At 39.8% G+C, this 25,489-nt stretch overlaps 1 protein-coding gene across 1 annotated transcript in view; it reads right to left on the reverse strand.

The window, feature by feature from the left end:
- Positions 1-1,500: 1,500 nt before the first annotated feature.
- Positions 1,501-25,489, reverse strand: part of Lis-1 (LisH and WD40 domain-containing Lis-1) — a 75,382-nt gene continuing 51,393 nt past the window's right edge. The window contains exons 6-10 of the mRNA XM_080282055.1: positions 19,027-19,201; positions 17,716-17,851; positions 12,213-12,368; positions 11,135-11,330; positions 1,501-7,371 (exon numbers count right to left, since the gene is read on the reverse strand). Of these exons, the coding sequence (XP_080138181.1) occupies positions 7,298-7,371; positions 11,135-11,330; positions 12,213-12,368; positions 17,716-17,851; positions 19,027-19,201 (737 nt within the window). The 3' untranslated portion in view covers positions 1,501-7,297. The remainder of the gene's footprint in view (positions 7,372-11,134; positions 11,331-12,212; positions 12,369-17,715; positions 17,852-19,026; positions 19,202-25,489) is intronic.

Raw genomic sequence — 25,489 nt, forward strand, 5'->3', positions numbered from 1 at the left:
CTACCCAGGCTTGGATATGAGCATGCAAGCAAAACGATGCACACTGACCTACGAGCGCAAGGGTCCTTTTCTCTCGCCCAGGCACATTCCATAATGTGGCAGAAACGCTGGGTCCCCATACATCATAGGCCTAAAGAGTGGCCAAGTAATTCAGAGGACGATGTGACTTTGACCATTCGGTGAGGGGGCGGATTGCCGTGCATGGCCAAGGGTTTCCGACTAATCTGGGTGGCCTGGAGGATTTCGACCGTAAGGCAGGGATCCGTAGCCATTCTTGTTCACCTTGTGGGTTGCGCTTTGTCCTCCTCGTGCGCCTTTTGACTTTGGTATTAACAGTTTGTAAAGAGTCAAAACAGGAATTTGCGAGTTTCCCTTGTCAACGTTCCTTGAATCCTTGCTGGTTTTGCATGTTCTCCAGCAATCCTTCCTTGTCTGTCTACTTTCTTTAGCAATCCCTCATCCCCATTTTTAAATTACTAATTTTCTGTTAACCTAGTCTGCTTCCTTATTTTAAAAATCCATGTATCATGAACCACGGTAGTGGTTCGTAAAATTAAAATAGTCACGCAGCTATAATATATGTGATAAACTACCTACTGATACTTGACAGCAATTCCATACTTGAATGGCTTCTCACGTGCTTGCAGTGGCAAGGAGGTATCTCTATGTATCCAGAAGGTGGATGATCATCTTTCGATAGTGTTTCAAAATAGGTCAAGGACATGCGCAGTGACCCATTAAGTACGATTGGCTGGTTTTCATTCCGAAATACCGAATAGATTTTCTTGCAGACCTGTGAAACAATATATACTAATAACATGAACAAACTGGCAAATTAAAAACAAAAAATGGCTTTCCCCCCGAGCTAGACCCTGTATTGGATCACATAGCCCTGCTGGGTTACAGGAGCGCGCTACCACTCCCGGCACGGCAGTCCCGGGCGAGGCTCGAACTCACAATCCCCCGATTACGAGCTTGATGCCCCATCACTGAGCCACCCTGCAAATTTCGAATGTACCAAACTTTCTTATAACACTTCTTTTCCACATTATCAATGCTTGGCTAACCTAAACTATTGACAAAGAACCCTCTGGATGTTTTCAAGAATAAATTTGCTTTCTAAGATGGTTTTTAGGTGACTTCTATTAGGGTTTCCAGCAAATTCCTGGGCGATCCCTATGAAGGAAAGTGCGGTACCTACCTATCTACACCCAAACACCTTAATCCTGGATGGGTCGGCCACAATCAAATTGCCCCCATGCCACTGTCCTTTGCCATCATGCTGCCTGTTCTCCAATTCACACCCATCTCCAATAGTGTTCTTATCACATCTTCCACTTTGGCATCTGTAGAACTGGGTATAGTACTGTGCAATAATTCTACTCGTTACTCAGTTGAATTAATAAAAGTCCTATGCTGTACTTTAAAAAACAAATCATACTGAATAAAGAGTTATCTAAATGTGCGTAACTAAAAATAAAATGGAAAGTAATAAAAATATGGTGTACATTGATTTATTCACTTGTTACTTATCGTTTACAGAATAAATGTACAGAGGAAGATAAACAGTCATATGTACAGAGTGGACAGCAATAACAAAGCGGTTATCTAATTAGACGTATTTAACTTTTCTTTCACCACAGAACAAAGAAAAATATGAAAAACTTGTAAAATCTCCAATTCTTCAACTTTTCATATAGCTGCCTCGATGGTAAATAACAAAGTTTACTCGCACAGAATAACCTTCAGGCATGAATATTCACCAAATGGTCACATAAAATATCATACATGCTTAGTCTATTCATCAAATTGTCATGCCATGCTGTTTTCCATTAATATCTCTTACAGCTTCCCTTAAATTTAAAAAAACATAAGTGTGCATGCTCTTTTTGTTACACATCAGAATATTACTATACCTGCAATACTTACTTGGGTACAAAGCTCATGTAGGCTGAGAAACTGACAACTAAAAATATTCATGCATGTAGTTGCCTCTCCTCTACCATGAAAAGACGGTAACAGCCAATCCCGTTTTACCCCCTCTGGGGCATGGAGGGTCCAAAGCTAGGCTACTGTTGTCCAAAACATTTAAGTCATACCAGATACACTAAGAAAATATCAATGTAAGCAGATACTAAAGATATGCAGGTGAAGATGGGGAGGGGGAGGGAGTAACTAGTGTGATGCAGTCATATATATCATAAATTCTAGCACAAGGAACCCACAACCAATCTATTACCATGAATCAACTTCATCCAAACTATTACCATGAATAAACTTCATGTAAAAGACATTCCTACAGAATTATTGTGCCAAGGCTCCAAAATAAACCTGAAAGTCATATTCAAAGCATGATATGGAAAAACTCAAGTTCACTTGTCATAGTACAACTTATCAAGTACAGACTTAAAGCAATGGGAGATAGAACCGACTACTGTAGGTGCACTCTGCATACGAAAACTTTGGCATTATACTTCAATAAAACACTGGCAACACTAGAAACTATATTAGGTACATAAAAACTTACATTACAGTAACTATTGATTTTTGCAGCAAGGAGACTGAGAGCCGTGCATACAACATTCAAAGCTACAAATGGACCTGTGTACAAAGTCTCCCATAGCTAAGTGTCTTTATAGAACACATTCAGGGTGAGACTTCTCTCTAACTATTCAAGAGCAGAGGTCCTGAACGGCTAGTGAATGCAAGTGAACCAAAGAGCATCTATGACTGAAATCGCTTGGAGGAAAGGCTGGCAAACTCCTCTTGTGGGGACAGTGCATAGACAAGCGTTTCAGCTGCTATTTTGGAAAAAAGCTGGTGATTACTGTGTGACAATCATAAATATCCAGTACTGGACATTCAGTTCTGCCAGAAATTACAAGATATTTTACCAGCATCACTCTACACTACTCCACTCTAATTTATAAAACAGCTTCTACACACCCCTCGAAAGAAAAACACTGATAACGTCAGCTAAGATCCAGATATTTTTTGAAGGGTTTTGCTTGCTAAGATCTGACAGAGCCTTGAGTTATGCTGTGTTTACAGGTAAAGTTATTAGTGGAAGATCAAAGGAAAAAACTTATGATGGTTGCAATGCCTAGCAGAGTCAAAGGACTGGTGATAGTTGGCTGGAGGAGCAGTGACGAGAGGTAATGTAATGTGTCTGCTCTGTTTTTCGTCAGTGGTGAATCCTGGATCTTACTGCTTGATTGTAAGAATGACTGTGCCAGGAGATAAGGAAATAATTAACAACAGCCTTTCTAAGTTAATGATGAAATCTTCAATTTTATTTAATGCTGAAGACACAGTCGGTAAAGCAATGACTTACAAGTAACAATGAAAATTTTATTTAGGCACGATGTACGTGTTCGTATCACTACCTTACAAATTTAACCAGCACAATCTACTACAGAAACAAATAAAATGTAATGATTTTGTATATGCAAAGATAACCTGAACATCGACATTATTAGTGTGTATGTGACTATATCGTGACAAAGAATGGGTTAGTTCATATACTGTATATATATATTATATATATTCATATATTCATTTAGCTGTCAGCAAACATTACCTTTCAGGAACAGACATGGAAATTTCTATGGCTATGCCAGATCATACTGAAAAATATATACTACTACTAATAAAAGTAAATTATCATCCTATTATGCTTCATTTAAAATATATTATAACTACCTTATTTATGAACACCTACATAGATGCCCACCAACAATAAGCTATGGAATGTGAGTTGAGAAAATTCAAACAAAGCTGCAGGTAGACTATGCTGAGTGAGGGAGCCTGGTTCATGAAAGACAATGTTGCTTGACACTGTGATATAAAGTCTTGCCTGGCCAGAATGGGAGGGGGATGAGAGGGGTCCAGCAATTACAAAGTCTGGGGGAGCATAAGAAGAGGAAGAATGGGGTGGAAGGGTGTTACTGGGAGCAAATGAGTCTTTACCTCTTCTTTAAGTTGCCCCCTTCCTCGTTATTGTTTCCTGTTAAACCGTGGGGACAGGCCTGTTCCTACAGCTTGCTTGCTTAGATCACTAAGTACTTGAGGGTTAGGAGAAACAAAAAGCAATTGGCTATCCTTTGCCCCCCTAAGAAATCACAATTCTACGGCAGCATTTTATCATACTTTTACCCTATTGTCTTGTTGAAGAATAGAGCAAAACCTTCACACAAACATGAGAAATAAATAACTATAATAAACATATTTAAAAAAAAGTATGATACCATCGGCACCAAAAATGCACTTACAATCTATTTGGCTATGCGCTAGTGAGAGGAGCGGAGTCACATGACACAAGATACTCAGCGGGCATCTGGTGACTAAAGCAGGACATGTATGACACTTGCCTGGGCTGCCACTAACTGTTTATGCCGTCACTTATGCCTCAGATCTAGCAGTAAGGTCCCTATTATTAAAACTGATATCACAAAGAGGAAGGCAACCCCACAATTTCTGACTGTCATTCGTGAAAACAACGATTTAGGCAAAACACACCTCCTCTTTCTACCTCACAATTGGATGCACTCTAACACATCATCCCACTGGTCATGGTTGTTCCATAAATGGCAATCACACATGGAGGGCTTGCACAAACGTCTCCCTCTCGGTATTAATAATATGGCCATAATGTTGTAAATGAAATGTGTATTGTATGCGTAAGTATACAGTGAGCTTAAATTTCACAGAACGGAATACGTGTAAATATCCATATGTATGCATCAAACATCATATGGATAGTAAACACATAAGCATACATACACACACACACACACATGTATACAGGTGGTCTTTGTTATATGCCAAGGATATGTTCCAAAGGATCAACTATTTCCATCATTCTGGTGTTGCAATTTAAAAGTGATAAATTAAGTTTATACGTGTACTATACATGAAACCTTAAGTGGAAATATTTCAATAATTTACCAAGCAATTGAGAGTGAAAATGAACATAGAAAGTGGCATATAACTAGAACCTGCTGTATACTAACAATCTGAAACTAACCAAGAATGTGAGGGTCTAGTGTACTATGCGAGACGTGGTGTGGTGTAAACATGGGCAGGCATGGCATCAAGATGGCATACGTCCAGAGGTGTCACAGCAACTAGCCCTGGAGACTCCATAATATCAAACTGAATAACTACAAAAATCATTTTGGGTCCAGATCCCAACTTACACTGTCATATGGCTGAATGCTTTAACTATGTCAACTGCATGATGTTTTCCTGCTCTATTCTTGCATTTTACTTTATTAAATGTATGAAGAACCTCTTGTACTGAATGGGTTAACAAAGGCTATCCTTTAATCCATACAACATGAAAAGTCTTTCCTAAGGTGGCTAAAACTGTTTGGGGATGGCAAGAATAAAACAAAAAATACATCACGAGACTGAAAAGGTTAATGCTACAGCAAATTATAGTTACAGTGAATTCCACTCCAGCTCAATCTGCCACAAACAAATCTTAGGAAGTGGAAGGAACTACACCCAAAATGAAAAACTGTCCTGTATTTTTTTCTAATGGTTTTAACCTCTTCAATATGATGGTGTATTTTTTCTTTGTTCTTACTATTTCCTGACAATTTTATTCAGCTTAGGAGAGACTTTTGAACTGACGGAGTTCAAAAACAGACATTATTAATTACTTCACTACTGTAACATTATCTTAAACTGAATAAAGTTGCTTTGCAGATGCAAGATTAAGTAAAAAATGTCCTCTGGCTGAAGGAGGTTAAAACTAAATCCGACTGACCCACCACCCCAGCCGGCTGTGTGGTGTTGCCCTGTACTGGCTGTCACTGTGGCTGCCTTACACCAATTTTAAGATGCTATCAAGCTACCAGCTACCAGTTCCGGCTTCTCATTTATCAACAGAATAAAAATAAAAAAAAAAGTGGATAACTGGTTACCAAGAGTGGCAATAAATCCACTTGCATCTGTTAAATAGTACAAAAATACAAAAAATATACTAAAGCTCTGTAAATGTAGACTATATAAGGTAATCACAGCTTGTTAGTACTGAAAAGGCACATTTTGTGCCTCTGGTTGATTTATTTTACTGCCAAAATCTGTCATGAAAATGCAGAATTGGTGATGGGAGATATGGCAGGATAACCGATTAAACAAAAACATGAATAAATAAATAAGCAGAAACTTAATGGGTAGAGGGTAAAGTGTGGGTTGGGGGCAGCTGGACAGAGACACAACCATAGTAGCAGAAGCCACCTTGTCTGGCCTGGCCGCACCTCACACCTCAACATCCTGGCCACAAAGCCCTGGGCAATATGTCCACGAGGCTGGGTTTAAGTGGGGTGGGACAGTGGCAGGGGAAGGGGAAAGGGACATAGCACCGCACTGCCTGGCCTGCACCACCCACAAAAATAATCTGCACCATCTACTCTTCCTCCTGAACTATGAGTTTTCCTGCTAGTCATACATGATTATTACTTCATCCCAGTATCATGTTGCATATTATGTGCTACCTGCTATGGTCACACCCAGTACCATACAGTAAAGTATGCACTATGCTGCTCATTGCCTAGCACTCTCTTGCTCTCTCCCTATACAGTATATATATTCCCTAAAATTGTAGCTCTTGCAAAGGTAAACTACCTTTCCTAATATATACAATACCAGGTAATAATTTCAGCTCAACCAAGTTTTGCTTTGAACACCTGGGAGTGAAGAACCACAGGCCAAACATAAAAACAAATGAGTTTTATGCTCTCTCTCTTTCCTGACAAGCCATAACTTTTCAAGAAACATTCCTCTTCACATCTTTGGTGTAAAAAACACAGACTACCAACAGGGGCAGTAGGCCATGTGGCCACCTCAGCCCTAACGTGCGTGCAAGATAATGAGGCAATACGAAAGCGGCTATACACAGTTCTTCTACACCCACCCTGGACACCTGGGATTTCCCTCTCATTCCATGCCCAAGTTTACTTCCTAGAGGGGTGGCGCTCGCATGACACATGGTATATGGAATAAATTAAAATAATAAATTACCGGAAAGGGGTGGTCTCTCCTCCCACTTGCCTCTTACTGCACACTGGCCACTTACCAACATGAGAGAGTAACATCTCACCCCATGTTGTGTGGGAGGTGGCCTAGGGGGATCAGACACACCCCATTGCCGAGGTGGGGGTGGGGCACCATGAAGGGGCAGAGCAGGTGACGGTGGCAGCGATGGCAGCAGCATGCAGTAGGGAGGAAGGGGTGACTGACAGAGAGGGTGGGGTGGGGGGAGAGAGGTTAGTTCGTGCACACCCCCATCTTAACGACACTCCCACACCTTGATGGTCTGGTCCACGCTGCCTGTGATCACATATGGTGCATTCCTGTGCATATCTGTGGAAGAAATTTTTTTCAAGGCATGGTTAATATTACTCACTTACAGACAGAGCAGCCTAGATACTCATCTACCATGGCCACCACCCACGTAGGGAGTGGGGGGGGGGGGGGAGAGTAGTAATTTTTGACAAATGTATAATTGCATCTTTTAAAATGGAGTATGCTTATGCCATATATTAATGGATATATTATGGTACAGCCTTTACAATCTTCCACATATCTGTATTTTTCCTAACACCAAGGTTAAGATTAGATGATAATGATGACTAATGTAAATGAAAACACTCCAAAATCGTCATTCCTTGCGTCAGTCAATCACTGACAACTTTTTCAGACCCATGATCCCCGTTGTGCCCAGCCCTGGCTCCACACCCTTGCCACCCCAAGACAGGCCCTCATCCTCCGAGCCACGGTGGAGTCACCATTGGATGTGAGTTTGCGCCTCTCTTCAGAGTTGTCTGCAGTGGGCAGTCCATCACCAAGTCCCAACAACGCACCCCTAAGCCACCTGCATCAGTTACTCTCAGACTCTGACAGTGAATAAACAGCAAAGAACTCGTCACTAGACCACACGGGAATTTACAGTGTTGTGCAGTGAAAAAAACAGTGCGCAGATAAGAAATCAGAATTTTGAGTGCAAAGACTTAAGTGTAGCGTGCAATGTTGATTTTATTAACGTACAATGGAGTGCAAATTAGACTAAAATGTGTAGTGTTAAGAAAATGGAATTAGGAGTGCAAAGCATTAAGTGCTGAGTGCAACACTGATTTCATTAAGGTGCAATGGAGTGCAAGTAAGACTAGAGTGCGCAGTGTTAAGAAAATGGAATCATGAGTGCAAATAACTAAGTTCAGTGCAAGACTTCATGTACAGTGTACTGCTAGTGCTTCAGGTACTCCTTTTTACTGTCAGAGTCTGAAAGGAGGCAGGTTATTCATTGAAATAGCCAGGGACTTGTTGTAAGTATCCAGAATGTTTCATATTGTACTGTATTTTCCACACTTACCTCTAAAACCTCATTTCACTCTTTTACGTCCCTTATTGGTGTGAATAGGGTCTTAGGTGCTATGCATGTCCAGTACGGAGGTGTTTTTCTGAGTTAGGTTAGGTTAGGGTCCATTAGTACCAATCCAGGAGCCAGAGACTTGTTGTAAGTACCCAGAATATTTAATATTGTATATACTCACCTCTAAAACCTCATTCTCTGGTTCCTTTGCATTTATTTCAGTCTTCTATATCCCTTATTGGTGTGAATTGGGTCTTAAATAGGTGCTATGCATGTCCAGTAGGGAGTTGTATAGGTGTTTTTCTGAGTCAGGCTAGGTTAGGGTCCATATGTACAAGTCCAGGAGGCTGGGGCCCACTATCCAGAGAGGACCACTTTCTGGACATGCCTTTGGCTCTATTACGTTGGATAGTAGAGGGATTACTGTTTATATATATATATATATATATATATATACATATATATACCTAGTAGAACCCTGGAATTTGTACGCCTCTCTACTCGTACAACTCGGTTTTCATACATCTTTTTCACCCAAAAATCGCTCCAGTTTTCGTACAGTGACCTGTTATTCGCACTAAGAGATGCGGCGTCGTTGGTGCCACATGGTCGCCAATCTGACTTTGTCTTCCACCAGCTATGCATTGGTCATACAGGCTCGATTAAACTTTGTGATGAATTACATATTTTCGATAAAAAACTGTACATAATCATGGGCCCTAAGAAGATTAGTGAGTCAGCTGGAGCTAAAAGTAAAGCAGTGAGAACAACAATTGAGCTGAAAAAAGAACTCATTGCGAAGTTTGAAAGTGGAACCCGTCTCCGATCTTGCCATTCATTATAGTATGGCGAAATCTACTATTTCATCCATACTAAAGAACAGATTAATGCAAATTACATTGCTTCTTACGGAAAAAAAGATTTGGTTTTCAAACAATTTGAAACTCGTACAGCCTCCAGGAACGAATTGTGTACGAATTCCGGGGTTCTACTGTATACATATATATATATATATATATATATATATATACACATTGTTAACAAGTGAGGATCCCTTTGCTATCAATAGAGACAACAGCTCTAAACTTCTTACAACCACTTTTAACTCATATCTGTGCTAGCTCCTCAACTATCCCTCCCATTAAAATCAGCTCACCCAAGTAGCTATTATATATATACAGTATATATATATATATATATATATATATATATATTGTTCACTCTCATATTAAATGTCAGGACTAACTTGCTTAGCCCTGGGCTCCTACACTTCTCATGGGGCAACGTAGGACTGGATGATGGATGGATGGATGGATGGATGGATGGATGTGTGTGTGTGTGTGTGTGTGTGTGTGTGTGTGTGTACATATATATATATATATATATATGCTACCCAAAAGTTCCAGTAATTTGAACAGATGGAGCCAACTGTTTGCAGTTTAGCCTTTTGCCTCTAGGAGAAGTCAGCAGCACCCCTTGTTCATGAGTGTGGCCCTGGCCGTGTCTGAGTGAACATGTTGTTGAGCTAGGCTTACAATTGTAACATGATGTGTAGGTGGTTTGGCGGTTTTGCAATGGCGGATCTCATGGAACAAAGAACCTGCATCAAGCTCTGCTTCAAGATCAACAAGACGGCTGTAGAAACTCACCGGTTGCTTCAGCAAGCCTTTGGTGACAAAGCCATGTCCCAAAGCAGAACATTTTTCTGGTACAAGCGGTTCAAGGAAGGACGAATGTCTATCAAAGACAATGACCGTTCTGAATGACCATCAATGGCAACACCAGAAAACATCGGAAATGTCTGTCAGGTAATCCTAGCAGATCATAGACAAACTATCTATGATGTTTGTGATATCACTGGACTGTCGTACGGGAGTGTGCAACACATTTTGTCGGACATATTGGGCATGGGAGGCATCACTGCAAAATTTGTGCCAAGACTGGTGAGTGTCAAGCAGAAGGAATATCACGTTGCAGTTTGCAGGGAGCTCAAGAATCACATCAGAGATGATGCCACCTTCACCTCCAAGGTCATAACTGGTGATGAATCATGGGTTGATGGTTATGACCCGAAGACAAAGCAGCAGTCATCGCAATGGAAGTCTCCCAATTCACCGAGGCTGAAAAAAGCACGTCAAGTTCACAGCAATGTCAAGTCGATGTTGATCGTTTTCTCTGATATCGAAGGTATTGTTCACAAGGAACTCGTCCCACCTGGTCAATCTGTCAGCAGAAAGTTTTACTATGACGTTTTGCAGCATCTGAGGGAGGACATCCAGAACAGTGGAAGAACAAGGACTGGGTCCTGCATCATGAAAATGACCCCGCCCACACATCAATTGTTGTCCGGCAGTTCCTGGCTTCCACTAACATGGTTGTCATTCCCCACCCACCCCTATCGCCTGACCTTGCCCCCTGAGACTTTTAGCTGTTTCCCAAGCTGAAATTACAACTGAAAGGGCGTCGATTTCACTCAATTGAGGAGATCCAGACAGAATAGCAGGAGGTGCTCAAGACCATCATGCCTGAAGCCTTCCAGGGATGCATGAACTTGGGGAAAAAACGCTGGGACCACTGTATACATGCCCAAGGGGACTATTTCGAAGGTGACAGTGAGAACTAGGAGGTGAGGTAACTTGTTTTCCTAAAGTATTCAAATTACTGGAACTTTTGGGTAGCACCTCATGTAGTGCAGGAATCTCATCCATTCAGACAACAGGACTCCTCAATACAGAAAAGCAGAATATGACTAACCTAATGAAGTGCAGAAGTGACTGTGTGCGTCGAGTGTTTTCTGGCAGCGCTTATTCTTGATGTCCCAGACACGAACAGTCTTATCATCAGATGCCGAGAGAAGGTACTTGCCACCTGGGTGAACAAGCAATCCACGAACCCAGTTGTCGTGACCCACCAATGTGAAGAGGCACAGGCCGACACCAACATCCCATACCTGTGAGAAATAAAACACACCAACACCCTTGTTGCATCAACAGCAAAAGTGAGGGAGATAAAAATAAATAAATAAAAGAAGCTGATAAGGTATATGATAAAACTGTAATACAAAGTGGAGAGGGTGCACTGAACAATTATGCAAACTGTGCCAATGAGCCTGGATGGCTGTAGTAGTATCCTCAGGTAACATGAATAGACCATCATTATCATCTGGACCTCCTTTCCCACCCTTGGGCGAAGTAAACAGTAGCAATGTCCAGACAGCCTAAGTTCGCCCAATTCAATGGGCCACGCTTCCATTCACACATCATTCAAGCCCACAGAATCCTGGGTCCATTACACAGCCCAAAAAACTTTCATCACATTCTGAAGCTTCACATACTATCTATATCTATATACCTAGGCCGCTTCCCCCAAGGAAAGGGAGGTAGCTTCACATACACCTACCTAAAGTGAGCCATACACAAAGTAAAAGCAATATACAAAAATGATAAAATGTAGAGGAAAAACTACAATGAACTGTTTTGGAGAAAGATGCCAGGAAATCCTTGAAGAGCGAAGTTGTACCAGGAGAGCATGATGGCTGTGAGAAATAGGCAAAATCTACATCTGCAAGTTTTGTCCACTACAATATTCAGTTAAAAGAAAGAAATGAAAGCTAAGTTAATAAAAAGGGGGTGGGTGGGTGACATGATACTACACATATAACAAAACTGACAATGTGGGGGGAAGGGGGGGGGAGAGATTAAAGTGTTCAATGCTCAGTACAGTAAAGTGATAAATATAAAACCCACATACTTATGACCTTTATTTAACATTATCTATAATCAACAAAGTTACTGAACTAGCACTAACAGCACTTACTTGCTAATCATCTCACCTTGATGGTTTTATCCCTTGAGCCTGAGATAAGGAAAGGCCCCTGATAGGTTGGCTTACGGTTGTCTGTGGCCAGAGCCTCATTAACTGTGGCACAGGCGGTGCCTTCACACCATGCTACACACTCCACCACATGGTCATGTTCTCGCAGTTCAGCCTAGTGGGAGAAAAGAAAATACATAACATTAATAACATTGCTGTACTTAAATAAAGCAATGTAATCTACTGCACTGCAGCTGCTGCAACAACCATAGTATGCATTCATATGTGTGGCAAGAAACCAGCTGGGGTTGGTCGATGTAAACAAACCAGTATGAATAAGTCAGAGTAGCTGTGTACGAGTTTCTATAATACAAGTTTCATCGAAGGATGAATTTCAAAATTTCATTTTAAGTTAAATATACATGCTTAATAACACAATTACAGAGATGACACTACTGTACTGAGAACTAATGCTCTATTCCGTTAACCCCTGCTGCACCGCAAGCACAATGAAGGTCTGCATGAGCCATGTTGCAAGCCTCATAGGAGGTACAGTATACATTGTTCAATGACTTGGAGGAGATGTGAACTACCTTACAAGGAATCAAATTGGCAGAGGTTAATCTGAACTTTAGTCATGTCCCCATAAAAACTAAAGATAAAGTAAACAATTTATTGCATTCACCAAGATGAGGGGGAAAAAAATAAACATTCTAACAATCAGTAGAAACTACTAATCAAATAAATAACAACCTTGAAAAGAGAATATGGTAACATCTGAATATACTACTACTATTCAGCTGATAAACACCACAGGTATAACAGTACTCATCAATTATAACAGTTGCTGGAATGAAGCAAAAATTATCACAGGGTCATACTTGGTCACTGAAGTGAAAAGGAAAGGTTTCAATGCATTGTCGAGAGTGTAGAGTCAGAACTTAATTCAGAAAATACAGAGATAACCCGATTATCTGGGCTATATGGTGTTAAGGGGTGACCGATTAGTCCGAAAGCACGATTAATCTGGTGGAAACAAAACACAAGTACTGTACTGTTAGACAGATTTATTTACCGGTAAATGTACACTTTAAGTACCAGAAAGACCTTTCCAGTTCAATGTATATTCCTCCAGCTTGTTTCAGTATTTTTCAGACTATATTCAGTTCAGTAAATCACGTTTTCTTACTGAAAGATTTCCTCCCTGTTATTATCGTCACGTTCTAAAGCTGTACCTACGATTGTTTCCAGCACAATGGACGAAACTCATCGTACTCAAATGTGGACTTCGTTTCCCAACTTCTCAACTGAAGATTAGGTTAGGTTAAATTATTAGGTGCAGTTAAGCTAGGTTAGGCCAGGTTTAGGTAAACACTTACTTAGATTAGAACAGTGTCTTCTGCCATTACGTTAACAAATCAAACAAAGAGTCGTCACACCAGAACAGCTAAAAACAGCGGGGAAACAGATTTAACAAGACATGTTTATTTACCAACCCAGAAATAATCAGAAAAATATAATAGACTCTCAGGATGAACTTAAGGTGCATTTACTGCTTACAGCAAAGCGTATGTTTACCCCTCTCAAATCCTCAATGTTAGTGAGTTAAGAAATTTGTGTGCTTCAGTGGCAGACCTTGAAACCATTTTTTCAAAGTTATAAAGTCAGTTTCTTTTTCTTACAGATGTGAAAAGACTTGTCTGGTACACCTGGTTTTTTTCCCCTCCTCCCTAAACCCATCTTGTGATCTGCTATGATTCATGAAAGAATTAATAAAATTTGGGGGCATGTTACATTAGCATTTAAGCATAAAGTTAGGGTGCATGTTACTTTAGCATTGAAACATATTGGCGAAAACATCTGGGATGAAAGGACCGTCTAGCTGTTTGGGATGGTAGAGTAGGGTCGTGTAAACATACCAGTGACCTTCGTTCCCTTCCCATAATTGTTCGCAGTTTTTATGGCTCTCCCTAACTCAACGTTACTGACACTGGTACAGTAAAGCATTGTTCAAGGCTGGCAGCCATGAAGGGGTTAATGGAATACATTATTGTTTGTATCAATACTCTCTCTTTCACAAATACACAAACAAACAAAAGAATGTGCAATAAATGTACACTTAACTGTAAGGAGCAAAAATAACTGTATGTTCTGTCGGTCCGAAATGTGTTAGGAAGTGACACCGAACAAAGAATGCAGAACTGAAAGCCACCTTACGAGAACATGTGAGATGAAAGTATTTTTTCTTATTAGTGAACATAATTGAGGCGTCTAGAACCAAAGGGGCATCGGCGCCAAAATGTACTTTTGAGTTATGACGCTTTAAAGTTGTGTTTATGGCAACATCATAACCAGAAGGCAATAAACAGACCTTTTATACATCAAAATGATCATCAGCGCCTATGCTCTACATGTACAGCCAAAAAAACAAAACAGTAATAACCGTAACCACAAAATAGGCAGTAAACCAAACCCCCAATTTATAAATGGGCATAATAACATATTGTAGGGATTTAAAAACATAGCAGAAAAAACATCAACGAATGTATTAATGTACAAAACTTTATTAACTGAAGATTCCAGTTCACTTAATATTAATAAACGAATAATTATTACTGTATTTTCACGTTTTTGACAACTAAATCTCAAATCAATGCAGTTATTATTTTTCCTCTACCATAATAAATTGAAATAATAACACTAAAAAAAAAAAAGTAGTGTAATGCATAAGTAAATTGAGAAGGGGTAGTGGGGGGTTAAATGGTGGGGTCGTCATCTAGGAGATCGACATCCAACTCTGCCTCCTCGGTGCCACGCCCCCTACCGCTGTCTCCCCTCACCACTCTCTTTTCCTCTTCCTTTCTACCTTTTTCCACTTCTCCACACACTTCTGACACTTACGAGAGGTTATAGGCACCACCTCCTCATTGTAACTATGTGATGAACTCATCTTGTCACCCCCCCTTCAACCCCAATAACAACAGCTCATCTTGTCACCAATAATCTACGATAAATGGGGTAAAAATCCAATACGTAATAATTATACACCTCAGTTAATACGGGAGGGAAGCCTAACCGGCACACCGGGCGGGCCACACGCTTGCTGATTGGCTGCTCTGGGGGAGTGGCAGAGAGTGAGAATGCTGATTGGTTTGGGCTGTGTGGCTTAGATGCCTGCCTGCTCTGATTTGTTCGCCCGGCAGCATGGACAAACCCACGTGACTTTGAGCCCCTCTACCACTGTCCAGAAGGCCGAATCTTGTATGGCAACCAGTGCTGTCACTGAGAAGAGGGTTAAGCCTGTTGTCTCCCCTACCTAACTCAAAACCAGTATATTGGTGGGGATGCCCCTTTGGCTCTAGACGCCTCAATTGTTCCATTTCGCCCCCTATAATTGTGAAACTCATAAATTTTCGTCCAAGCATACAGCCTAATAACCTTACCAATTCAATTCATATTGCTCTAGTTTGTTTTCTGTATTTTTCTGCCTATTTTGTGGGTGGTAAATTACGTTTGGCTGGAAGATTTCCTCTCTTATTATCATAACGTTCCTTAAGCCTTACCTACGATTGTTTCTGGCATAATGGAAGAAACTTACTCATAATTAGAATGCATGTTACATTAGCATTTAAACATATCGGTGAAAACATCTGAGACGAAGTGGCAGGCCGCCTGACTGTTTGAGATGGTAGAGGAGGGTCGTGAAAACATACCAGTGACCTTCGTTCCCTGCCCATAATTGTTCGCAGTTTTTTATAGCTCTCCCTAACCCAACATCCCTGACACCAGTACAGTAAAGCATTGTTCGAGGCTGACAACTATGATGGGGTTAATGGAATGCATTATTGTTTGTACTAATACTCTCTTTCACACATACAGTACACTTAAGAATGAACAAAAGAATGAACAGTAAATGTAAGAAGAAGAAATAACTATGCTCTGTCAGTCCGAAATGTGTTGGGAAGCGTGATATCTAACGAAGAATGCAGAACTGAATGCTAACTTACGAGAACACATTTTTTTTTTTTTCTGATTAGCAGACATTCTTGTTTCATTTTGTTCCCTAAAACTAGGAAACCCATTACTTTTCGTCTAAGCATACAGCCTAAAGACTTCACAAATTCGCTTCATATTCCTCCAATTTGTTTTCTGTGTTTCTCATGTTGAGGGTAGTAAATTACCTTCTCTTGCTGAAAGATTTTCTCTTTTATCACATTCTTTAAGCCGTACCTACGACTGCTTTGGGCATAATGGAAGAAACTCATCGTACACAAAAGTGGATTTAGTTTCCCAATTTCCCAACTGGAGCCCAGGTTAGGTTAAATTAGGTTAAATTATTAAGTAGTTAAGAAAGGTCAGGCTAGGTCAGGAGTATCAGTTGCCTCACCAAACTCCACCCTACCACCCTTGTGATCAAGTTGTGAGCAGGTGGTGTGGGTGGGGGCAGGGTGAGCAGACTCTCTCTGGTTTATCCATGCCTCTCTCCCTAGCAACTGGATGCTTCCTGTTTAAACCGGAGCTATTGTACAGATAATTCTATGAATTACTGTACCACTGAACCGTTCGGTCACGGCCAGGATATACCGAAAGCTGGATAATCCGAGCCTGAATAATCGAGCTTCCACTGTACTTGTGCATTGTCTTTCAACTTTTGCTTTGAAGAAAACCATTACATTTCCTAGGCTATCTTCACTGTAATATCAATTATAACTACAGCACTAATGAAAGACAAGCATTTGGGAGCTGAATGCCAATTGACTGCCAGAATATGCAGTTTGAATATGAATTTGAAAGCATTTATTGACACTAATATAATGTACATTACTTAAAAAGGACAAAATCTCAAGAGTAAAGGAGCTTAGGCTTACTTTATCCTACTCAGGCTATTAAAAATACATTATTATAGCACAGTATTGACAACCCCACACAGGTTATTATTATTTACATGAACCCATAACTGTTTAAAATTTCTGAGTACAAATGTAGGTTTGTGTAAACATACCCCGTAATGTGTGTACTACTGCATGTAAAAATATTTGCCTTTGCTTCCATGCATATACAACTAAATAATTTCACAGTGGCAAAAGCATGTTTACACTTGTTAAGCAAACCTTATAGCTACTGTACATACACTAATTACTAATACAGGTATACTGCCTGGGAGAAACAAAAGCAATTTTTACCCACTATAAATTGTTTTTAAATTTTTTTCACTTCCTTAATAATTCATCTATTTTATCTTTATTGAACATCCATATTATCTGTTCCGTTACACTGCAAATATTATTTCTGTAGGTATTTAGTAGTGGACATTCTAACACACTGTGATGGAGGGTGTGTGACATTTTTGAACCCATCCAAGATATCCTGAAGTCTTCATGTTGATAGTTCAAGCCCTTCATGAAATATAATGGCCACACACACACACACACACACACACACACACAAAGAAGCAAAAACATTATCACTCCGCATTGGCAAAGGCAGGCAATAACAAGAGAACAATACGGTTTTGTACTGACCTTGCACTCTCTTGTAGCAGTAAGCCAGACACGAACAGTTTGATCATTGGAGCACGATGCGATAAGGGAACCATCACTGCAAACTCGCACCATCCTTACCCACTCTCGATGGCCCACAAACGTCTTCACACAGTATCTGATATACAACAATTCTCAAGCAACATTATAAACGTAATACACACGCTCAATAATGTATCATTACAATTTCTGCGCAATAAACCCAGACATCACAAATGGAACGTTTGATAACAGCCTTCCTCCAACCCTACTGAGACAGCTAGATTGTTCAGTATGAAATTCATCGGAACTCCCTGTAATGATACTTTATTAAGTGTGTGTAGCTAGTACACAGTATGTCAATTTTTATACTGACAACTACTACTAAGAAATCATTACAGTACCTATAATGGTATATTATCTATAAAAGCTCCAACACGCATAAAAATATCGGCCTTGATCATATAATAACAGCTCTCCACACTGCTCGATCTTGGGCAGCCTCCCTATTCAGTCCCTTATCCCTGAGGTCACACTGTATGACCATCCCAGGTCTTTTTTGGTCTGCCTTTCTCATCCTGATTACTTAAAACTCTCTGAAGTTTAAGATGGGTTTCTAGTAAAAATGAAAACTAAAAGGTGGTAGGTCAGAATGCTCACCATCCACTCACTCGTTGTTGTGCTGCTCTCACATGCCTGCCCTTCTTGTACACAGAGAAACCATTTGCCACGCTGGGTGGTAACCATATAACCAAATTATGGCATCTGGTGACTTAGTGGGTAATTCAGGTGCTCCAATCAGCTTGAGCCAGTGCAGGTTTATATCCAAGGGATAGTTGGAGTCTGTTGCTCACATAATGCCACTAAAAGATAAGTAAGAATGGTCAATCTCGTCTTAAATGTCAGGACCAACTTGCCTAACTACAGCCTCCTATGCTCCTCAAAGGGTAACACTGGATTAGATGATGATGATGATGATGATGATAACTAAAAATGCAAAAAATCAAAGTACTGTGCTACACATCTAATAATAATATTGACCCCTACAGTCCAAGAATATAAATTTTATTTCATTCTATTCTTGCTACCTTCAATTTTACTCTGCATACGAGGTTTTTCCAACTGGAGGGGTTCAATATGGTCTTCATGAACAATTTCACTACACTCTTCTCAGGCTTAAGAAAATCATCTGGTGGTGGACTGTTTAAAATGAAAATTACATCATCGGACTGAAGGAATTGCCTCTCTTCTTCCAAATCACCAAGCAACAACTTAAATATAAGTTCTCTCAACTGCTCAAGCCCTCTTACTTACCCAGTGGCCACCTCCCACATCTTAATGGTTTTGTCGCGTGATGAACTTAGGAGGTAGTCCCCGGTGGGCATGAAGGTGACAGATGACACATTGTGGTCATGGCCATGCATGGTCTTAACACATTCATATGAACTGAAGTCCCATAGCTTGATTGACATATCTGCACTGCATGACACTGTATACAATGCAATACAAGAATTAGAACAAGACACTATTACTGCAATCATCTTCAGTAATACAGTACTGTACGCTGAATAACACAATATTCTTGCATTCCTAAAGACCTACCATATTAATGAAACAACCACAAATACTCCTGCAGAAGACATATAATGCCAATACAGTATGATAGCTACAACATATATACATGTACAATATATATATATATATTATATATATATATATATATATAATGAATATCAACACCAGGGCTTGTAGGAACATCTTTAATGGTGACGTTTCGCAATATCTCATCGCATCATCAGACCTAGAGGTAATAATTTATTTTAGCTATGGTAAAAATATTTATGTCTTTGATCAAACTTTGCATTGAAAATAACTAAGAAATATTCTAAGGCAAATGGATATCCTACTTAAGTCATCAAAAAGTAAAATAATAAAAACATTCATATACTAAAATGCACAACCAATGTAGTGAAAGCAAGAACATTCAGGTAAAATTTCAAGATAAGAATACATTCAAACTTTCAAAAACACAGCAGCTGAACAGAAGAACTATTGTCACCGATAGTGGATTTGTAGAGATGTGTATAAAGAGTCTCCATGATGGGGAGGTTGAATCTTGAATTTGGCTCTCTATTGTATTTTGTTTTTCTCTTGGAGGGAACTGTTACTGTGGGCTCATGGCCTTTGGTTCCTTCTTCCTCGCCTTTATAAAAAAAAAAAAAATAAAAAAAAAAAATAAAAAAAAAAAAGTTCAAATGACTGCATGGGCATTCAGGGGAGGAGGGCAAGAGGGGGGAGTTGTCCCTCCCTTGAAATTCCATAGTGCTTCAATTCTTGTTCAAGGATGATTGAGTGATTTGATTCACACATTCTGTCACTGTATGCATTTGATGTAAGTTATGTAACTCATGTAAGTATATGCCTATGCCTATTTGGAGTGTGTGTATTTTGCTACATAAGAACGATATATATGTGTAATTTCTTTTATTTTGTCCCCCCTTACAAAAAAATCCTGCGGGCACCCCTGAATGACTGGATCCAGCAGCCCAGTTTATGGCATGGAGACTCATATAACCTCCAGTTCAGACATAAGCTATGTGAGGTTGACCTCCAAGGTCATCTGAGACCACCAGTTGGAGGTCATTTGAGGTCAGCTGTAATACACGCTCAAACAACTGGACCCAGCAGCAAAATTTTTGGTGTGGAGACTCACATGACATTCAGTTCAGACACAGTCTATGTAAGGTTGACCTCCAAGGTCATTCGAGGTCACTGGTAACGGTAAACAAATATGCATAAATACTGAGAGTTAATCTGCGAAAGCTGAAATAGAAAGTTCCAGGACCTCTTACAATCCCTCTTCAAAAGCACAAGAAGTATATGGTCTTTCTGGAGTAGAAATAAAGATTGAACTAGAACAAATAGGATCTGAGTGTTTGCTTCTTTTGCCCTGGGCAATGCCGGGCCATAAATATACATGTTAAATTTTATATAAATAAAGCTACGGATCTTGGTAAAGTACTGTATAACAACTTTTGAAGATAGTGTGGGAAAATGATAATATTAATACCGTAATAATAATAATAATAATAATAATAATAATAATAAAATAATAATTTAAAAATTGTTAATACAATACTCATAATAATGGCCGATCTTTTGTACCTCAAATTCTCCAGTTCTTCAAAATATTTCATTAGCATCCCAAACCTTGAAACATGATTACTTCATACACAATGTAGTGTGACATCAGCACAGTGACCCCCATTAAACCATGCTATCATCCACAACAGCATCTTCAGCAAGATCCTAAGTTTTCCAGGAAGAAGGGAGGGGTGAACTGTTTCTTAAATAACCCACCAAGGTTGGGTGTTCTACAGATATGGGTGACTTATTAACTATTTGCCATCAGGGGTGCTTGTAAACAAATAGCTGTGGTGTGTAACTTTAGTTGAAGCGTTGTACGAAGTCACGTAGAGATGTTTTACTACTATCGCTCGTAGCAAAGTTACTGTTGATCACAGACTGCTCAATTTGGTCTTGTTCTGAAGTTTAGTATTTGTACTTTATCATGCTAAGTTAAAAAATCCAATTTATGAAAAAAAAAAAAAAAAAAAAAAAAAAAAAAATTAGCCAACATGCAAAAACTTTACACTTTACTTAACACCTAAATGCCAGGGTATTTTGGGGCCTGGCATGCTCTCAGTACGGGAATTTTTAGAAAAACAGCATTTTTTCAAACCTTATACATGGAAAAGTATAGAGTATGAGAAATAATTTAAAAACTGCATTAGTCACCAACTCTTCTTCATGAAAAGGAAACCATCCCCAGGTCTCCAGGTTGTCCCATCGATGAGTATGGACAAGTAGAAGATGGGTGGTTTTCAGTGTTTTGATGGGGAGTCTCCGAGTGCGTGCTGCTGGCACCAGCCTTGGCTAGCCTAGTTAGTGTTGCCAGCACTGACTGGAGTGGTGACTGTAACACTGGCCAGCCTTCCTTCCTTCACTGAAACCTAAACTTTTCCACTCTTCATTCCACTTTTCTTTACGCGCCATTATATGGATGAATCATCACCCTGCCCATGTGGCTCGCCATTGGTTTTCCAGTCATAACTGAGTGCCACTATTCCCCGTGGGTGTGTGGGAAAACTTATGCTGTTTGCTTTTCTTTATTGTTTTCGGGCATCAATTATAATACTAACCCTACAACTTATGTTCAACAGCACTTATACTGTACTTCATATCACAATAATGGTTTATTGCACCTGCAAAAATCATTGCTCAGCATACTGCACATGGCATGGTTGAGTATGAGGAATACACTTGTACATAAATTTTGGCTTTTTTGTACTCTTCTTAGACATCATGAAAATATTACTTTATGTTCTACACAACTTATAATATTTGTACTTCAGCACACAAAAACACCTCATACCACATCTTTGCAATACTTGGAAAAAAAAAAAAAAAAAAAAATGTAGTACCACCCAATAAGGTCATTTTCTTGCATGCACTCACAGTTTTCTTTCATACATCAGGTAGGGTTACTCAAGACATTCTCAAACACTGCAACATATTTTACTATAAAAAATTCATTATCAAAAAAAAAAAAAAAAAAAAAAAAAAAAAAAAAATTGTGCACACCTGTTCACTTTGTAGTTTCCCACATGGTAGCTTCTGCCCGATTCCAAAGAAGTATCACCCCAGGGCACAACCTACGGCACTGTCACTAAGCCCTTTCCCCAGCAGTAAGGGCTGAACTTTGGTGGGGGTCAATGATACAATCAGACCGGCAGATGAGGTGACGGAATTGTATGAGGAGGCTGAGGAAGACATCACTCTGCACTGTGACAACGCTGTGTACCAACTGAAACGCACATTTGTGGGGTACCTTGGGTACCTCCCAACCCTATGGCAGTGAGAGAAAATGGTCGCAGGTTCAAATGGTGGTGGGAAGCCACTTGCGTGAATAGCCGCTACCCGACAGCCCAGTGGAAGCCAGATTGTGATGTACAGACATTACCCGGCGGATGGAGGTTAAAATAATAATCTAAAAATATACATATACGGTCAACCCTCGTATAACCAGTATCGCATAACTTGGATTTGTACTAACGCAGTTGCCTACAGTGACCAATAAAATATATACCACGGTCACAAACAGATATACCGCAGCGAGCTGTCAGGCATCAGAGCTCAGACGGCCCGCCGAAAGTCAAATGTTGTGTATGATGATGTCAGGCAAGCAGTGCACTGTGACTGGTTGAATGATGTCACATCTATATGTATCCCCACTGTCCAATAGGGGCATCTTCCATTGTTTTTTTAGTGGTCTCCCGCCTCGTGCCAGCGTTTGAGGTTGCTGCTCCAGTGGTACACAGCATTGTTACCAGCACTGTGGCTAGCAAAGCCAGTCATGTTAGTGACCTAAACTTTTTCTTATTAACTCATTAACTTTACATGGTGGTGTTTTGGAGGTGTCCATGGTGCACAGACATAGGGGTAAAAATGAAATATCCCAAAGGCCAAATTTTGTCTTAGGAACTGAGAGAACACATGCCAAAGTATATAGTAATGAAATATTAGCTCAATATTTACCTTGGTAAAGCCATGGATGAACATCGAAGTGTCTCATCCCCTACTGGAATGTACGGTTTTCGTTTTCTTTTTCAGTTTCGGTTTTGAGGGTCAAAACATGCTTGCATGGGTCAGCCTTGGTCACCATGGCACAATATTCGAAATTCACCTGCACAGCCAGGGCTGTATTGAGCAGTCGCATTCGGAACAGCCCAGGCTATATAAAGCAGTTAACGGCTTAATGCCTAGGAACCATCCTTAAGTATTTTTAATAACTTCCTGTGTATGAGTCCATGTAACGAAGTGAATGTCAGTAGGGTGTTTTTTTTGGTGGGTTTGGGTGGAATTTGAGATGAAAAGGATGACTTTGGAAAATGTCCAGTCTAGGTTAGCCCTTTATAATGGAAACATATGGAACATACAACGCAGAAAAGTATAGCGCGGCGTGTTGGCAGGGTATACCTTATTTTGCATCATCTAAGATGTTTGTGTGAAGCTACAGAACATGGTGAATGCTTCCGGTGTATCAGACAGAGCCAAGATTCTGGGAGCTTGAATGGTGAGCGAATGGAAGTGTGGGCCATTGGATTGTGCAAATTTGGGCTGTCTGTACATTGCTACTCCTCACCCTGCCCTAGGGTGGGAAAAAAGGCCTGGATGATGATAATGATAAGACGCTGCAGTGTGAAAGACACACCCTAGTTCTGGAAGGGCAGTTCTGAGAAAAAAAGGCATGTCTCAACCAAGACTGCAGAAAGGTTGCTTGACATGAATAGTTTTCACTCAAATACACACTCACCATTCAGAATCTCTATTCAGTACTGTATATCTGTCTTTCTCAATTTTTACGTAAAAGACAGGTACAAAACAAGAAAACACACAAACAACCCTTTCCTTACAAAAAGTTACTGTACTTTGTTCCATGACACCATCTTCATGCTGTTTATGTTTATGAAGTCCACCACTCAGAATCTCTATTCAATACTGTGTATGTCTTTGGTTTCTTTATATTTACGTAAAAGAAGGGTACAAGACAAGAAAACAAACAAACAAACAACCCCTTCCTTGCAAAAAGTTACTTCATTCCATGACACCATCTTAATACTGTTTATGTTTATGAACCAACTTTCAGAATTTTTATTCAGTACTGTATATGTTTTTGGTTTATTTATATATATATATAAAAAAAAGGGTACAAGACAAGAAAACAAACAACCCCTTCCTTAAAAAAAGTTACTTCGTACCACGATGCCATCTTAATACTGTTTATGATGTCCAATCAGTGTTGCCAAGTGGAAATTCTATTAATCTGCTAAAATGGACTTAAAATGGGGCAAAAATCCATCAGATTAAATCCATCAGATTTGGGAAAATCAGCCAAAAAAACCACCAGACACGAAAAAAAAAATGCTAGATAGAGTAAAACTATTAAAAACTTCCCGCTAGATTGGTTTTAAAACCTCTTTTCCCCCCCGTCCCTCCTCCATCCCCCGCCATGTTCAGCTATTTTTTTTTTTTTTTTTAGCATTTTCCTGAAAAATTATTGGTCGTATTGAAATTTCAAAAACACCACAAGAAAGCTCATGAAATTCTGCATCTAGATATATGCTATGTTCTTGCATGTGTAGGCAAAATTTCAGGCTAAGATGTTGGGAAACTATTTGAAGCTATTTTTACTCTTGAACAAGTTTATTCTCACTGCATTTCTGTACTAGAACTCTTCAGTTTTGTGTGTTTTTCTTAGCTTATATTACACCATAAACACCAGCAAAGATGATGGTATACAATTTATACCAATATAACAAACTTCCAAGGGCAAATTTGGCCATGGAATATTTTTTTTTGTGCCCAGGCAGAAGCCCCCATAGCTGGGATGGAAGAGGGTTAGGGGAAGAAGAGAAGGAATAGAGGGAGGACCGGGAGAGCTGGGTACACCACTACATCTGCGTTCAGACATACTCGTTTCTAACCTACGGAGAGGCGAAGTGTATGGACTAGTGATTCAGCAGTGTTTTGACTGTGAAAATGTTCCCCAATGTCTTTTGTTCAGTGTAGCGAGTATTTGGTTATCGTTGAGTTGGATATTGGGGTATGCCTGTAATAATTTCGTATTTTAAACAACTTGGTAAAGTATTCTGTAAGAGAATCATCTACAGTATATGATACTGCTGTATAATCATAATGTAGTATTAACATTTGC

Source organism: Coenobita brevimanus, chromosome 92 (genome assembly GCF_032717465.1).
Source record: "Coenobita brevimanus isolate Jiangsu-jjx chromosome 92, ASM3271746v2, whole genome shotgun sequence".
In the NCBI taxonomy this organism is placed as follows: Eukaryota; Metazoa; Arthropoda; class Malacostraca; order Decapoda; family Coenobitidae; genus Coenobita; species Coenobita brevimanus.